This window comes from Triticum urartu, chromosome 6, assembly GCF_003073215.2.
Source record: "Triticum urartu cultivar G1812 chromosome 6, Tu2.1, whole genome shotgun sequence".
Lineage (NCBI taxonomy): Eukaryota > Viridiplantae > Streptophyta > Magnoliopsida > Poales > Poaceae > Triticum > Triticum urartu.
The window spans coordinates 551,010,258-551,027,718 of NC_053027.1; the positions used below are offsets into that span (position 1 = coordinate 551,010,258).

The following is a 17,461-nucleotide window of genomic DNA, read 5'->3' on the forward strand; positions in this document are numbered from 1 at the left end:
GGCACGTGCTTTCGATGAAGATGGCCGGAGGTACGGTCAAATGACAAGCAATATGGCAGAATGCTTCAATAAGGTGCTCAAGGGTGTACGTGCATTACCCGTGATGGCAATAGTTCAATACACATTTGACAAGATGAATGGATACTTTTTGAAGTATTCAATGGAGACGGATAAGCAGATTGCTGGTGAGAACAAGGATAAGCACAAGTACTATTTCCCACCAAAGGTTGAAGAATGGTTGGACTTTCAATCACGAAAGGCAGACTCCCAAGAAGTTGTACTATATGACGACAACGAGTGGAAGTATGAGGTGAAAGAGCCTGGAGGAACCACAAATGATGGCCATCAACACGGAGGCCGCGCTTTCAAGGTCTCCCTAACACGGTGTGATTGCAGCTGCATGAGGCCATCGTTGCTTCATCTCCCATGCTCGCACTTGTTAAATGCAGCCCGTGTTAGGAATGTGGACGTCAATCACCCTCTTACCGTGAGGGAGTCCGAGTTCTCAATCATGATGGTAAAGAATACATGGGCTCCCCGGTTTCAGCCATACTTGGACCAATCACAATGGCCGTAGTATCATGGAGTTCAACTATGGCCGGACCCGGAATTGAAGGTCGTTAGACGGGGAAGACGTAAGACAAAGCGTCTTAGAGGTGACATGGACGGATGGGGCCGTGGTGGCGGTGGAGAATACGGCACCGGCCAATTCCAAGAGCCTCGTGAGCAATCCCGTTGTGGGGACTGCAGTCATGGGGGACACAACACAAGAACTTGTCCCAAATCAAGAAAAAGATCAAAGAAAAATGATGCAAGCACAAGCCAAGCAAATGATAGCCAACCAAGTCAACCAAGGAGTAGCCAACCAAGTCAAACAAGCCAACGAGGCACTAGGCAACAAAGAGGTCGTGGTGGTGGTAGAGGCCGTGGTGGTGGTAGAGGCCGTGGTGATGGCCTAGGCCGTGGGGATGGTCTTGGCCGTGGTGAAGGCCTAGGCCGTGGGGATGGTCTAGGCCGTGGTGGTGGTGGTAGAGGCCGTGGTGAAGGCCTAGGCCGTGGTGATGGTCTTGGCCGTGGTGAAGGCCTAGGTCGTGGTGATGGTCTTGGCCGTGGTGGTGGCAGAGGCCGTGGTGGTGGTCTAGGCCGTGGTGGCGGTAGAGGCCATGGTGGCAGTAGAGGCCGTGGTGGTGGTCTAGGCCGTGGTGGTGGTAGAGGCAGTGGTGGTGATCTTGGCCTTGGCGGCGGCCGTGGTGGAGGAATGTTCACTTGGCTCAATGGACCATTGCTGTATGTGACTTACTATGATCTTGTTCTTTTGGCTCAATGCTTGTGTTGTCATTTTGCATTGTGTGACTAACTATTATATTGACATTTTCATAGGTATGGAAACAATGAAGGGGGTGGAGGACACGGAGGCGAAAGGTGAGCTCCCTTGGTGGTCGGAGGAGGGAGAAGAAGAAGAAGAAGAAGAAGAAGAAGAAGAAGAAGAAGGGACAAGGACCATGACCTTTTCTATGAACCAAAATGTGTGCTACTATGTGATATGAGACGTAAATGACTATGTCTTTTTGGCTAAATGTTTGTGCATGACTATGTGATTGGACAACTCTATTGCTATGTGTGTATGAGTATGTGATTTTGACTACTACATGTGATTTGGATATGATTATGTGCCATCTATGTGAATCACAAAACATAAAAATCACTTTGTATATGAAAACAGCAGATAGTGCAGCGCCTAAGGACGAGGCGCTGCACATTACAGTGCAGCGCCCCTCCCTTAGGCGTTGCAGACTGACTTAGCAAATTTTCGGGTGCAAAAGCTCCTGGAACGCTTCTGTAGCACCTCTCCCTTAGGCGCTGCACGGCTGGACATCCCAATCCAGAGAGCAACAGAAGCATTCCAGGAGCTTTTGCACCCGAAAATTTGCTAAGTCAGTCTGCAGCGCCTAAGGGAGGGGCCCTGCACTGTAATGTGCAGCGCCTCACGCCTGGGCGCTGCACAGTACAGAGCAGCGCCTATCCCTTGGGCGTTGCACACTCACTTAGCATTTTTTTGGGCAGAAAACATACTGGAAGCTTATGTTGCTCTCTGGACTGGGATGTCCAGAAGTGCAGCGCCTAAAGAGTAGGCACTGCACTATGGTGTGTGGCGCCTCTCCCTTAGGCGCTGCACGGCTGGACATCTATTTGCTACACTCACCCCCCTCCCACCCATCCCCACCCCACACACCCCCACCCCCACACAAACCCGAAGCTCAGTGCCTCCCCTCTGCCCTCCTCTCTCCCTTTCTCAAATCCTCCTCAGATCCGGAGTATTTGATCGTGGATTTCGAAGCCAAACCCTCCCTTAAGGTAATCTCCTCCGTTCCCCTCATTTTCATCGTTTTCATCCATAGGAATTGTCACATTTTGCTCAAATCTTGCTACTTTGGGGATTGGATTGGATTTGCAAATATTTTGGAATGATGTTAAGTTTCTTTGCTAATTTGGGTTGGTTAGGCTTTCATGGTATGCTAGGGTTAGGGGTATGTGTGTTTGATGTTGGTGTTAGGGTTATGCTATGGTTAGGATTGTGTTATTGTTAAAGTGGGGGTTAGGGTTAACCAAGAATTATCGGTTTTGTAGGCATGGCTTCATCCGGTTCCATGACGAGGCCACCGTGTGCTAACCAAGAAGACATGCCGAACAAGTGGGAGGACGCATCTTTGGACAAGGTGAAGGAGAAAGATGCCAACATCCCGCCATGTTGGTGTGGAGATGTTTGCAAGGTTTGCAAGGTGAAGGTATCCACCGACCGAAATAAATCATGGACGGAAGGGCGGTGATATTTTGTATGCCCGAACTATGCTTATGATCATGCACTTCCAACTAACGCCTATGACCAACCACCGGTAAGCTCAAGAAGTAAAATGTTACTATCAAATGTGTGTCAACACTAACAAAAATTTTGTATGCAGTCACCGCCTCCTCTATGCAAGTACTTCACGTGGATAGATCTTGAAGTGCTAGAAGATGTCAAAAATGACCAATACCAAGATTGTCTTAGGCGGCAACGGTGGTTCGAAGAATCGTTTCGAAGAGGCTTGGAGGAAGAGCGTCGTCAGAAGGAGAGGATGGAGCGGAAGAAACGAGACGAGGAGAGGGCACGCCAAGCGAAACTTGCTCGTGAGGAGGAGAGGGCAAGAAATCTTGCAAAGGCTCGCGAGGCGCAAGAGGAGGACTCGGCCCGTGACAAGAAGGGGAAATGGCCTCGCTCTACTCAGTAGGGACTTCGGTTCGGTGCACTCGTCGTGAACTTGTGAGGGCATGTAAGATGTTGGTGAACTATTTTCTAGGGCAAGCTGCCATTTGTCATTTGTAATGAATGTGTCGTGAACCATGTCATAGTTCGAATTGTCTTAAGTTATGAACTCGTCGGCATAAAATTTTTGTTTGTTCAAATTGTTGTGATGATGCAGTCATTGTAAGTATTATGATGTTCCGGTGAAATGAATGTGTTGTCAACTCTGTTTTTGCAGTAAACAACCGTGCAACGCCCAGAACAAAGGCGCTGCACTATAACTTGGTAATTTTCGTGGATCGTCAGTGCTCAAAGCCTTCTGTGGCCCTATGGGCAGCCATGGCCAGTTAAGCAGCGCCTATGGGACGGGCGCTGCACTGTGAGGTGCAGCGCCTAGGCTTTGGGCGCTGCATAGTACAGTGCAGCGCCTGACTGTCAGGCGCTGCAGTGCTGTTAACTGCCAAACTGCAGAAACAGATTCCATTTTGGAAAATACAAATACTGAACAATTCAACTGAACAAAGACAACATCATTTAGGACAAATACTGAACAAAGATAACTAATAATTTGAACATCACATCTTTTAGGACAACACAAATACCACAATAGTAAGAGTTCACCAACATATAACATAACCCAACAAGTTCATCAACCTAACGAAACGGCTACAAGAGAGCACTTCCATAGTAACAAACACTAATGCCTTCCGCGCGTGTTCCTGGTGCCACGCCTGCAGGCAATCTTCTTCTTCCTGGATGGACGAGCCTCCTCTTCCTGCACTTCCTCCTCTGCCTCCGCCTCCGCCTCATGATCCAAGCTAGCCATCCGTGAGGTCCCTACGACCACCTTTGGGTTGCCTCTGTTGTCAAAGTCGTTGGGCGTGTACCGGCGTCTGGGCTGCCTAGGCTTGAACACATATGGGGACCGAAGTTGAGCGTCCGCCAAAGTCATGTCATCATCAAGCTCATCACCCTATCACACAATCAAACAATATGGTGAAGACCGACGTCGTAATCAAGTGAGAATCACATCTAAAGGATTAGTCATACCTCTTGGATGACCGCACCCTCATCATCCTGATAAGCATATGAGGAACTCACATCGTCCCTCTGATGGTGAGATGAGGGGTCTGATGGTGTACCAGACCTAGAGGCAGATGGTTCATCAATTTCGGGATCACGGCAACCGAGAAGATTCGATAACCACCTTAACTTCCTGGCCTGACGCTGTAACATGAACAAGTGTGGAAGATATGAAACTCCACAGCATAGACTACCTCTCATAGTGAATGCGATTTGTACCTTGAGGAATGCTCGTAGTGGACCATCATCATTGCCTTTTCCAACTGGTGTTTCCTCCAGAATAGACTGGCTCTCATCAGCTGCTTTCTTGATCTCGGTGCGCTGCGGATGAGAAAGAATGAACACGTTAGCCATTCAAACATGTGTAATACGGCCAACGGGAAAGTAAAGAAGAAACACTTTACCACATAGTTAATCACCGGAACAGCAGGGACTCCGTGCCCTACCCTGACATCTCTGTTGTACTTCCCCTTTGATAGATCCTCAAAGTTTACGGGTTCTTCAAGAATATCCTCATTATATGCCGACGGGAATATCTCAACTCGAGTATTTTCAAGAAGCCATCGTATGTAGTTATCAAAAGCAAGTGGACTATGCTCACGAAGCTTGGCGCGTGCACTACGAGCTTCCTCCACACAAAGCTGGAAGCGGGTAACATACGAAGCATGATGCTTGTCCCAGTCCTTTATCTTCCGCTGCCTTCTCCTGTCCAACCTGCATGGTACAAAACCAAACATTAGCAAAATCAAGGAGTGACGATGCTTAGTCAATACGGTTCATGCTGTCTTACCTATGAAGTGCTTTGTCCGTATCCACCCATTCCGGCGGGTGAGGCTGGAACAGACCAAACTGACGAGACACGCGATGTGGCAAATGAAACTCAACAGCCCAGTTGCATATCAGTGGGCACCGCATACGCCAGAGATCCCTATCCCGCAAGCACATCGGGTTGATGGTAAACTCCGGGGTGTACCCAAGTCTGTCATCGGCGCCATATGGCTGCCATTCCACCTATGAAATAGGGCAATAATGCAAAATTGGTGAATTTTTTTCAGGCAAACATGAGAAATGACTGAAGTAATGACCTCGTTACCTGCTCAGGTGTAATCGTGTCCAACTCGACAACGTACTTCTGGTACATGAGATTGACATCGTTCGTCATCTCGGAAACCACATCCCACTTGTAAGCCCAAGTGGGGCGCCGTAATTCGTCATCTTCATCTTCATACCAAGGATTAAACCTGACGCTCTTCGGGCGTCCAACAGGCAGACGCTCCCAGCTTCATACAGAAAGTAGAAGCATATTACCACCAATGCCTGCACTATCTGTGATCCTGCAACACGCATTGTCCAGCTGCATATGAAAGAAAAACAATGTTAACTTGACAGCAAGCTTGCATTGCTAATGAAGAAATGAGTTGATCACAAAACAGACCAACTACTTGTCGGTACAAGTAGGCAAGAGTCGCTGAACCCCAGCTCCATTTGCTATCGAAGACGGTCAACGCCTTCAGCCACATCCATGGAGCGTTCTTGCCAGTGGAGTCAGGAAACAAAGTCCTCGACACAACATACCACATGTAGACACGAGCATGTGTCTGGATCACGTCATCAGTGGCATCCGGAGGGCGCGTCGCAAAGTGAGTTTGAATCCACGTGAAAGCAGCTCCGGATGCTTTCCTTTCCTTCTTCTTCTTCTCTTCTCCCTCCTCTACATCAGCCTCAGCCTCGGTAGGAGCCATACCGATAAGAGCAATCATCTGCTCGCGCCACCCATCAGAATCGGTGCTCATACAGAGAGGCATCCCGTTGATAGCAAGACCGGTGATCAACGAGACATCCTCGAGCGTCACGGTCATCTCCCCAGTCCGAAGATGGAAACTATGCGTCTCCGGCCTCCACCAATCAGCAAGAGCGGACACCAGTGGAGCGTTCAGATTCGGCGTGGACCGGCTGACCAACTGAATCCACGGGAGTAGTCCTGCCTGCTTGATGTATGGTGTGTACCGCTCATCGTAAGGCATGGCAGGACCAGAGACTCCGTGATACCGAATCTTCAAAGGTTCAAGCTTCTGCAAAAAACAAGTAATGACAAATCTTAGGGCATGTAAATTTCAACTTAAGGCAAAATATTTAGATTACTCGTTATTACCATCTCCTTCTCGCGCATCATGTAGGCCCGGTGTTTTGTGTCGTAGACATCGTCGAGAAGCCAAACCATCCTTACAAAGTTCAAACAATAAACATATATGAGTTCAATCTTCATCTCAAATATCGGTATACACTAAACATCTAATATGTGTTCAATTACAAGAAGCTCAACATCTCCTTCTCACACAATGAATATGTCATATGTGTTCAAATAAACTCAACATCTAATATTTCAAATAAAATCAACATCTAATATATATCTAAAAAACATATCATATATCTCTACAAAACTCAACATCTCATTGTTATCTATATAAATAGGCATCTCATATATATATATATATATATATATATTGTGAACTAAGCAACAACACTACGGTACTACCACTATGACTACACATCCTAAATCAAGCAAATCAAGGGTTCCATCAAATCTTGGACAAATCTCTAAAATGGCAACAAATTTACGGAGGAAAAGAAAGGGAACGGAGGAGTTTACCTAGTAGGATGGATTGGAGATCGAATCCACGGATCAAATCTTCAGATCTGAGAGGGATGTGGGGGGGATTCGATGGGGGCGCCGCCGCTGCTCTCTGTCCAGAGAGTGGAGAGGGGGAAGAACTGCCTGGCCGGGCTGGGCCGATGCGCTTTAACTCACTGTGCAGCGCCCAAGAGCTAGGCGCTGCACATTACAAGTATGGCGCCTAAGTCTGAGGCGCTGCAGTGCTGTCTGTGGGGCCGCAACTGGATCAGGGCTGCCACGCTGGCACGAGGTGCGACGCCCAAGAGAGAGGCGCTGCATAGTAGTGTGTGGCGCCCAGCTGTCGGGCGCCACACAAAAGGGTCAGCAGAGTGAAATTTTTTCGGAACGAGGTCAGTTTGTGATTTGATTTGGACCTCAGGTCAAATATGTGATTTCTGCCAAAACCCATGGCATGGGAGGGGAACAGAAGCGCTTTTACCGTTGACAGGGACGAGACCAGAGGGAGAGTAAGACAGAAAGCATCCGCAAAAAGAAAAAAGAAAAGAAAAGGAGTGAGACAGAAAGCGAGAGGAAGCAGCCAGCCAGCCAGCCACGGTAGAAAGGGACAGAAAAGATAAACAACGCAACGCGACGGGAGGAAGGAAGGAAGGACCGAGAAACCAAAGCGGAGGTCAAAGGCCCACGCGGGAGCAGTAATTAAACCGGGCCAGCGGCGGCGGGATTAGTTGGTGTGGTCAGCGAGATGGAGGAGAGGGAGCGGAGGAAGCCGCGGAACACGTGTGCCAATGTCACACCCCACGCCCACGCGGCACAAGAGAAGAGAATACTTCGTCCCAGTTGCATCCATAGGCTCCTCCCCTCTCCCTTCACACCTCACACACCTTGCCTTCTTCCCTCCCGAGCGAGCGAGCAAGCAAGAGGAACCCAGCTCTCCCTCTGTCTCGCCCGCCGCCAGCTCCTCCGCGCAACGCAACGCAGGCGAGGCCCCGGCCGGCGAGTCGACAGTCGAGACCATTTCTATCCATCCTCGGTAAGTAATTTATACAGTACGTCGCATCACGGCTTGCGCGCTCCCCTGCTTCAGTTCTTGCAGGCCATGTTCGTTTAATCCCCTCACCACAGGGATTGAAGGGGATTGGGGAGGTTTGAGGGAGATTTTGACTTGCAAGGGATTTAATCCCTTTCAAACCCCTCCAATCCATGCCTAACCGAACAAGGCCGCAAGGGGAAAAAAAGCTTCAGTTCTTGCAAGGGGGAAAAAGCAAAATCCAGCATCGGCTCTCGTTTAATTTGGTATTTGGTACAGCTGCTTGCGTTCTCCCACCCCGAGCCGGTTATTTTGCTTTCTCCCACCGCCGATCTGTTAGTTCGCGCTCTGATGTTTGATAGATGAGAGATTGGATGTCTCGCCTCTCACATCTATCTCTTTCGTACTTCATGCATGGGACAGCGATGCAGCTTGGCAGTTTTACCCATTTACTAAACTCTGCATCCGTCCGTTGGCTCTGCTCCGCTTTGTTGCAGATCAGTAAGGTGAGCTAGGAGGATCCCCTGCCCTGCCCTGCGCCCCCGGGTCTGCCAGGCCGAGGATCGATGGCCGGCGGCGGCACCAGCATCAGGAAGTATGTGGGCGCCCTCAAGGACTCCACCACCGTCAGCATCGCCAAAGTCAACAGCGACTACAAGGTACTACTACTACTACAAGGAATCGCCCTGTAACATTCATCTCAAAATTTGCTTCTAGAGATTTTTGTTTTAACTGTATTGTAATCGCTCTTTGCAACAGCAACTGGACATCGCGATCGTCAAGGCCACCAACCATGTGGAGCGCCCTGCAAAGGAGAAGTACATCAGAGGTACTAACAAACTCATGTTTCTCTCAACAAGTGTTCTACATGTTTTTACTGAAGGACAACAGCTTTGATTTCCACCACCGTTCTGATCATGTGCTTCCTGTCTCCAGACATCTTCATGCATCTTAATTCCGGGCGGGCTCGGGCCGACGTGGCCTACTGCATCCGCGCCCTCGCCAGACGCCTCTCCAAGACGCGCAACTGGGCGGTATGTCCACCATAATAAATTCTCCTGATATTCATCATCCAAGCAAATGATGTCTGCTGTACTTGCTGCTATCTGGGTGGTGTTCAGTAACTAAGGTGGAATGCTGCTTATGATTGATGAACTTTTTATTTATGTATTCATTCATCAGGTTGCACTCAAGACATTGATTGTCATACACCGTGCCCTTCGCGAGGTCGACCCTTCTTTCCGTGATGAGCTCATCAGTTATGGAAGATCTAGCGGCCAGATGCTACACATGTCCTATTTCAAAGATGACTCTAGCCCTGATGGTACTAATTGCTGCTAACTTCACCCTGGTCTTGGATTAGGACTTTCTGTTTCGCCAAAAATAAGAAGAACTTTCTCCTGACATGTTGTATTTGCAGCTTGGGATCACTCTGCTTGGATACGCAATTACGCTTTGTTTTTGGAAGAGAGGCTCGAATCTTTCCGTGTGCTGAATTATGACGTCGAACTGGATCCATTGGTACGTAATCTAATGCAAGTTTATTTATTTATTATGGAAACAAAAAAAATTTGGTCCATAGTGTGTCAATGGATCACTTTAGCATCTTATTTGTGATAACTATTATCTGCAGGGAACACGAGATGTTGATACGACTGGTTTGCTTGCACAACTGCCGGCATTGTCGCAACTTCTTTTTCGGCTAATCAGTTGTCAGGTGATTCATTGCTTTGTTATTCTGCGCAAAGTGAATCGGATCCAATATTTTGAGGTGTTATGGTATCTAAATCTGCATTGCTTACCGTTGATTCATATTTTCAGCCGCATGGGTCATCATCTTATAACACCATAATCCAGCATGCTCTTTCAATGGTGAGGATTCAGAACATTTATGAACAGTGAGCTATCTAATAGTGATTTCATCAGTCCTTAACTTTGTTTTACTTGTAAATGGAAGGTTGCTACGGAGAGTGTTAGGATCCAGACAGCCATCAATGATGGCATACTCAATCTAGTTGACAAGGTACCGGCCACTAGCTTATTTTTTAAAGATTATCTTGTATGTTTATTTGTTTCTCTTACACCATTGACATCTTCTGCACAATGCAGTTTTTTGATATGCATAGGGACGACGCTATTAGGGCCCTGGACATATACAAAAAAGCACTTAAGCAGGTCAGTTGTTTATCTCCTATTGTTGGTCAACTAATTACTTTCTTTGTTTGAACTGGTTTTGCACAACATCTGAAATGATGTCCGTGTTTCTCTGTACTTATCGTCGTTTTTGGGTTGTGCAGGCAGGGCAACTTTCTGGATTTTACGAGACGTGTAAAACCATACATATTGGGCGGGATGAGAAGCTGTTAACAATCGAACAGGTTTGGTTCCAATCCTCAGGATTATTTGTATATTTCCATTGTTGTTCTTATGTTTGTAAACTTGCTGATTGCCTATCGATAACACATGCAGCCTCCCGCGTCATTCTTGCAAGCCATGGAAGATTATGTGAGAGATGCTCCCCTTGCTTCAAAAAATCAGGTTTGAATTTCTACAAGCCAATAATGGACGGTGCTTCTCACAGTTCAGTTAGTATCATTATTGTAAAAATAGCAACTAAAACACCACATACGAAACAGTTAAATCGCAAAACGAAGCTTTTGATTGTTCATTCGACATCTTTATTTGTTTGCAGGCTGTACTGGCAATAGAGTACAACAGAAAACCAGAAGAGGAAGAAGCATCAACTCCACCACCTCCTCCTCCTCAAGTATCAACTTCAGAGAAAGAACCAGAACCAGAGCCGGTTACAAAAGTCATGCCTAGAGTCGAGCAAATAGATTTGCTGGTAATTTTCCATGTCACTAGAGCAACCACATATTATCTTATTTATAACTGAATCAGCCTAACAAATTCATCTCTGCTTTACAGGGGATGGATGAGCCGATCCCTGACACGTCTGAGCTAGATCAAAAGAATGCTTTGGCCTTAGCAATTGTTGAACCAGGTACATACATATCTTCCAGATGAACCATCGTAACTTATTAACCGCGTGAAATGTTAGAAACAAGAAGAAAATCAGGCACTAAAGTATGTGTGCCGATTCTCGCCTTTTGCTGCAGATAATGCGCGTAAAGCTGCTGCTGGTTCCGAAAATGTCGCCACCAGCTGGGAGCTAGCACTCATCACAGAACCCAGTGCAAGTGAAAATGTTGCTACTTCAAGAAATTTGGTGAATACCTGAAACACTTGGCTACGGTTTCTTTACCTGATCATGTCTCTGAAATCAAACTGACATTTTGTTGCCCTACAGGCCGGTGGAATGGATCTGCTCACCCTCGACAGCCTCTACGACGACGCACACCAGCATGCCCAGCAGAATGTGAGCTACAATCCCTGGGAGCAGCCGGCCCCGGCTTCGGCTCCGATGATGCAGCAGCAGTATCAGCAGCAGCCGATGCACAACCCGTTGTACGCCTCGGCGCAGCAGCAGCAGGCGTTCATGCTCCAGCAGCAGCAGGCCTTCGTGCTCCAGCAGCAGCACCAGTACCAGCAGATGATGATGATGGGCGCGCCGTCGCTCCATCGCCAGGCGTCCTCCAACCCGTCGCTCCATCGCCAGGCGTCCTCCAACCCATCGCTCCATCGCCAGGCGTCCTCCAACCCGTCGCTCCATCGCCAGGCGTCCTCCAACCCGTCCTTCCATCGTCAGGGATCCTCCAACCCGTTCGACAGATCATATGTGCCGGCAGCCGCCCCCGGTGGTGGTTACCCTTATGCTCCGGCGATGCAGCTCCACACCGGCAACGCCTACACCGGGACCGGCATGATGTAGAGATGCTTGTGGTGGTTTTTCTTTTTGTTTCGCCGTTGCGAATTTTTTACGAGTTAGTAGGAACCTGGTGTATAGTTGAGATGAGTAATAGCAGGGGAAGTATTTTTCCCCGGCTATTTGTGGTCAGGACGGTTGCTTGTGCTGTGCAGCCGTGAAGTATTATTGTCCAGGGAAATTAAATTCTGGGAACATGGTAACAATGTTTGAAACAGGAGAAGAGAGATGAACATTGTGAAAAAAAGGTATCAACAGAGCAACTTTTCTCTCTCTTTTGAGACATGAGAAAAAACAGACATTATTTAACAAGATACTCCCTCTGTTTCATAATGTAGTGCATATAGATTTTTAGAAAAGTCAAACCTCACAAACTTTGACCAAGTTTGTGGAGGAAAATATTTACATCTAGAATGCATAACATATATCATCAGATTCATCATAAGACGTAGTTCCATATTTTATATATTTGGTATTATAGATATAAAAAGTTTTATCTATAAACTTGTCAAAGTTTGTAAAGTTTGACTTTTCAAAAAATCTATATGCGCTGCATTATGAAACGGGCGGAGTATTTAGTTTCTCTTTTTGAGATAGGGAAAAAAATAGAACTGAACAGAAACTATGCATCAACAGAATTGATCAGTCAGACAAAGCAAGATGCATTTTGTTCAGATGTCAGTAAAAAGCAAGATGCATTTTGTTCAGATATCATACTGACGGAAAGCGACAGAAGCTAGACAGAGTATGCAGTGATGCCTTGGCAAACAGCTGACTGATTTAAGTTCAAGTTCCTACCAACAAAAAATCATGTGCTAGCAGGCAGAGGATAACTGTACATGCAACTGAACAGGCTCACTTCACTGATATAAACAAGGTCAAGCACACCAATGCTCCAAATCGTACTGTAGATATTCACAAGTTGATGATCCCTATTTCTAGCGAGGCACCACTAGAAACACACAGACCACAGGTTCGGGACTGGATGAAGCGCTGGAGATCAGAAGGCGCGGGAGAGGATGAAGCGCTGGAGATCAGAAGGCGCTGTACTCGTCCTCGGAGTTCATCTGGAGGAACCACACGATGGCCAGCCCGAAGACGGCGAAGGAGGACAGCTCCATTGTCAGCGCGCCCCACCCGATGACGCCGGCGTGCTTCAGGATCGACGGGATGGCGATGCTGCCCACGATGGACGCGCCCGTCAGGAACTTGGTGAAGTTCACCCACCTGCATGCAGTGGTGAAATTGCGTAAGAAAAAAAAGCTACAATAACTATCTTTAACCATGTATATATAAGAAAAGATTTCAAGGGAAGCAATAAGGTATGAATGTTTGTCCATCACAGATGTCCCACAATAGAGTTGCCATCGTTTGAAATCTAGATATGGTGTAAGAACCACTGTCAGAAAAGGTTATGAGTACCATCTGTGCCACTAAGGTAAGGCATATCTTTTGAAGTAAAAACTGTTCTCAATCATCAGATTTGACAAACGTGATTCATAACGCAGAACCAGTACTGGCTACCAGGTAGTACTAGATAATCGCTTACCCATCATTCTCATTTGACATGATCGATGGAGAATCGGAGCCCAGGAAAAATATGAGCGGCATGGGTAGTATGAGGTACATCAGAACTGCACAAAATGCCATGGATTACTTACAAACTCCTGAAAGCAATTACCAGATAAAGGTTTGGTAATGCGAACAAAAGTCTCTAACCTGTCAACATGGGCCACCAGTTGTTATAAAGAGCACATGCCTGAAGAAGACGGAGTTAAGGAGATTTAGGCAACGTGGAAAAAAGGATAAAAAAGCTGATGCTGTGATGTTAGGTGCTGATGCTTACCAAAATCTGCAATACGATCCCACCAGAGACAAGTATTGCCAGGGCGGCAAGTCTTCCGCTATGCAAGCATGTTCTCATACTGCGTGATAGCGCCATCGTTCCCTTTGAGGCTCTTCAGTTATGCAAGTTTCTGGAATTGTGAAAAGGAAGACAGTCAAACACATTACGGACATCCTATATGCAAAATAGAAAAGAAAATAACACTATGAGCACTAACTAATGGTCGAAAGGTCCATATGACCGAATCACAATCATAATCATATGACCAAACCAACCTATCTTTGACTAAGGATAAGGAATAGGATGCTCTCAACCAGCCTAAACACACAGCCGCACAGTCCCACCAATGTTTTCAGATTAACACCTGATTGCTGTCTACTGAAGAAAATAATAGCCGTGTGCAGCAACAGGAAACCATCCAGATGGCATCAGCATCCACTTGAGTGGCAGAATCGCTTGCGAAAGAAAGAGACTCGAATCATAATTCACGCGCAGCCCGAATTATTTCTCCCCAATTCTGATACCCGGACACCTAACACCTTAGAACATATCCGCCAATTCGATCGTAATTCGTGCGCCGCCCAAAGCAATCAATCAATCCCCTCTCCCCGGCTAACCCGATCAAACCCAGAGGCGATTCAGATCGGGGAGACACGACCAGAGTACTTCATCCCTCTCGAGTTACTCTCGGCCGCACCGATTCGACAGAGGCGGACAGAAGGCGGAGGGGATCGACGGGTGCGTACCTAGCGCGAGGCGCGTGCGGCGGAGACGGCGGCCGCCGCTCGACGAGGAGGCTGCGGCGGGGTCGGGGGCGGCCGGGGAGGGATCGATCTCCGTCCGGCCAGAGGAATCGGTGGCGATTGGAGAAGGGCCGGTGGTGGTGGTGTGGACGGGACCGTAGGGTGATTAGCTAGGTAGCTAGCCGGTGTTATTTTATTTTATTAACCGCTGTCCCTAATCGCGAGGGTTCCTAATCGAGTTGGAGAAGGATCGGATCTCGCTGGCCTTCACCGGCTCCACCCCCCGCTGATGTAGCGCCGATTTGTTTGTGGAGACGGGTAGCTTTCGGAAACTAGATTAAACACCCGCTGATGTAGCCCTATTTTACATCGAATATCCAATTCTAAGTCCAGGCATCCAGTAAACAGTAAATTCATAAAAAATACTACAGTGTAAAAATTTAATCTAAACCTTTTTTGCATTGAAGGTGTTTATTTAAGTGCGTGAAATTCGTGCCAATTTCAACGCATTCGGGCATCTAAGTAGCTCTGAGGAAAAAAAAATGTCCGAACAGTGCACAAAATTCACAGACCCCAAATTTGTCTTTTTTGTTAAAAGCTACTCAGATGTTCAAATGCGCTCCAATTTGGCACACATTCAAGCATCTTCCACCATATAAAAAACTATTTTTTTAATTTTTTATTTTACATGAACCCCTGTCTGATTTATGTTTATTTTATTTTCACAAAAATCCCACCCAGCAGAATATAAAGCGCAAATCTCAGCAGCAGCACCACAGAGTGAAACGATTTTCATCCTTCGGAAAAAAAATCCATAAGGGTGTCTTTCTTTTCTTCTACAGAAAAAACAAAAACATGCAAAGAAAGCCGCCACACACATATACTCCTTCCGTTCGGAATTATTTATCACGGAAATGGATGTATCTACATTCTAGATACATTCATTTCCGAGACAAGTAATTCCGAATGGAGGGAGTACTTCTGGAAACCAATCCATGGCACAAGACGGCGTCAATTTGTGTAACAGATACACCTGGACTTATAGCAATCCTGAAGCATCTTAGCAAGATACAGACAGGCCTGGAGAGGGGGAACCAGAGTTCAGGCCCGGCACCTACCGAGCTCAGAAAATGAGCGAAAGCGCACTACGAGCAGGACTAGGGTGACATTGCAACAACAACATGCTCCAGCTGCAAAACCAAGCAGGACACACGGCAGTTTACAGACGAGTTCATATGAACATGGGACATGGGCATGAGCACGAAGGGCGAGATCCTGGTCTGGTATACAAAACACAGCAACTTCCTGGTGCGATCCGGGGACATAGAGAGCGGATAACGAATGATGAGGTAGACCAGTCGATATAGAAGCCTGCACAAGCAACACGGGACACGGTGAGAACATGGAAGAAATGCAGGGGATACAATAGGAGGAGATTCACTTGGATGGTGCTGGGTTAGCATGCTACTTTCATCGCAAAATAAAAATGCCACTTGATCTAGTTATTAGAATGTTGGAAGTACTTTTTTTTACATGAAACTGAACAAAAGGTTTAACTTGTTAATTGACAGGTGGCGTCTTTGGACCATTTACTCGAGATTCAGACAACAAAATAGCAACTCACTGAAACTGCCCAATCAAATTACGATGATGAAATGGGCGGACCCTCACAGAAGTCTTCCTACCTTGGTTGCCCCCTACATTTAGCACGCGTCTCCGACTTTGGCTGATCAAGCATTTGATTCTGTTAGAGTACGTAATGGGTTTAATGGGCTGGCAGTATAGCCCGTTAGTTTTAGGGTTAACTAGAGATAAGAGTCGCTTGCTTAGGGATCAAGTAAGTCTTACTTGGGAGTTAAGTAAACCTCTCTATATAAAGAGAGGAGATGTATCAATCTAATCAAGCAAGAATTAAGAAGGAAATCACTTCCATCTTGCCCGGCCATGGGCAAAAGGCCCCCGACCGGCCCTCTCGCGCCCTCCTTCTAGCAGCGCCATAACAATTTGGTATCTGTTAGCTTCGCTTCGATCATGTCTTCACAGCTGCCCAACCTGTCTCTTCCGTTGCCGGTCACCTCGTCACCTCCGGCGACCACCACCACCGTTGCCCCGCTCCTGCCCGCGCCGGGATCCTCCGTCATGCCCGCCCCTGTCGTCCTTACCCCGAAGGAGGTGTCCGGGGCGCTGCGGGACCTAACCCAGGCGGTCCAGGAGATCCGCTTGTTCTTGGCCGGGTCCTGCGGGCCACACCCGGCTGCGCCGCCATGGCTGCCGTGGCAGCCGCCGCACTAGGCGGCCTTCGCCGCGCTCACCGGGCCGCTGCAGCTACCATCCACCGCCACCACCGCCCCACCCTGGCTGCAGTGGCAGCCGCCGCTCCTGGCGGCCTCCGCCACGCTCGGCGCTCCGCTGTAGCAGCCACTGCTGGTCAGCTCCAGCCCCGCATCGACCGCGGTGGCAAGAGTTCCGATCCACCAGATCAAGTTCCCGCCATCGCCATCACCGCTTCCCCAGGGCATCCCCATCCAGCAGATCAAGTTCCCACCGTCGCCGTCACCGCTTCCGCCTTGGATCACTAGCCGTCACGTGTCGGCGGTGAGGCTGCAGGCTGCTGCGCGTGGCCTCCTAGCGCATCGGCATGTGCGGGAGATGTGTGGTCTGCAGCTGCCGCTCCTCCAAATTGCCCTTCGCTGCGCAAAGGACCTCGATCTTGTCCGCCACGTCGGGGATCTTGGGCATGCGGTTTCCCCCACGGGCGGCGAGCATACTGTTTTTCCCGCGGGCACCGACCTCAAAGTCTGCGACATCGGCGGTTGGGGAGGGGGGGGGCGCACCCCTCCTCATCATTCTCCATCGCAAGCCCTTCACTCTTCCCTGTGTGGTGCAGACCAACAGCCGTCCGGCAGGGAGAAGGCAGGGTGTCACAGGAGCACACCGCGTAGCACCACTGCATTCCACCACCGGCCGCCGCGAGGGCGCCTCTGCTGGTCGCTCTTGCGACCACTTTCAGGTGGCCAT

At 48.2% G+C, this 17,461-nt stretch overlaps 3 protein-coding genes across 4 annotated transcripts; 1 reads left to right on the plus strand and 2 right to left on the minus strand.

The window, feature by feature from the left end:
- Positions 1–5,648: 5,648 nt before the first annotated feature.
- LOC125516994 (protein MAIN-LIKE 2-like) lies at positions 5,649–6,587 on the minus strand. Its single transcript, XM_048682234.1, has 3 exons — positions 6,519–6,587; positions 5,809–6,438; positions 5,649–5,720 (listed from the first exon to the last, which is right to left on the minus strand). Exons 1-3 carry the CDS (start codon positions 6,585–6,587, stop codon positions 5,649–5,651), a joined length of 771 nt encoding a protein of 256 aa, XP_048538191.1.
- A 1,158-nt stretch (positions 6,588–7,745) lies between these two features.
- Positions 7,746–12,071, plus strand: LOC125515230 (putative clathrin assembly protein At5g35200). Of its 2 annotated transcripts, XM_048680670.1 has the most exons (17): positions 7,746–8,031; positions 8,124–8,301; positions 8,526–8,687; positions 8,788–8,857; positions 8,965–9,062; positions 9,211–9,352; positions 9,449–9,549; positions 9,662–9,745; positions 9,850–9,900; positions 9,986–10,051; positions 10,138–10,203; positions 10,326–10,406; positions 10,498–10,566; positions 10,721–10,873; positions 10,957–11,032; positions 11,148–11,257; positions 11,339–12,071. In XM_048680670.1, exons 3-17 carry the CDS (start codon positions 8,595–8,597, stop codon positions 11,858–11,860), a joined length of 1,782 nt encoding a protein of 593 aa, XP_048536627.1. In that variant the 5' UTR covers positions 7,746–8,031; positions 8,124–8,301; positions 8,526–8,594; the 3' UTR covers positions 11,861–12,071. The 2 variants fall into 2 exon arrangements, with proteins under 2 accessions (XP_048536627.1, XP_048536626.1); XM_048680669.1 differs by lacking the exon at positions 8,124–8,301 and having other exon boundaries at positions 7,747–8,031.
- A 459-nt stretch (positions 12,072–12,530) lies between these two features.
- On the minus strand, positions 12,531–14,716 carry LOC125512888 (vacuolar protein sorting-associated protein 55 homolog). The gene is made up of 5 exons (XM_048677957.1): positions 14,447–14,716; positions 13,701–13,830; positions 13,574–13,613; positions 13,404–13,488; positions 12,531–13,081 (listed from the first exon to the last, which is right to left on the minus strand). Exons 2-5 carry the CDS (start codon positions 13,794–13,796, stop codon positions 12,889–12,891), a joined length of 414 nt encoding a protein of 137 aa, XP_048533914.1. The 5' UTR covers positions 13,797–13,830; positions 14,447–14,716; the 3' UTR covers positions 12,531–12,888.
- Between the last annotated feature and the right edge of the window lie 2,745 nt (positions 14,717–17,461).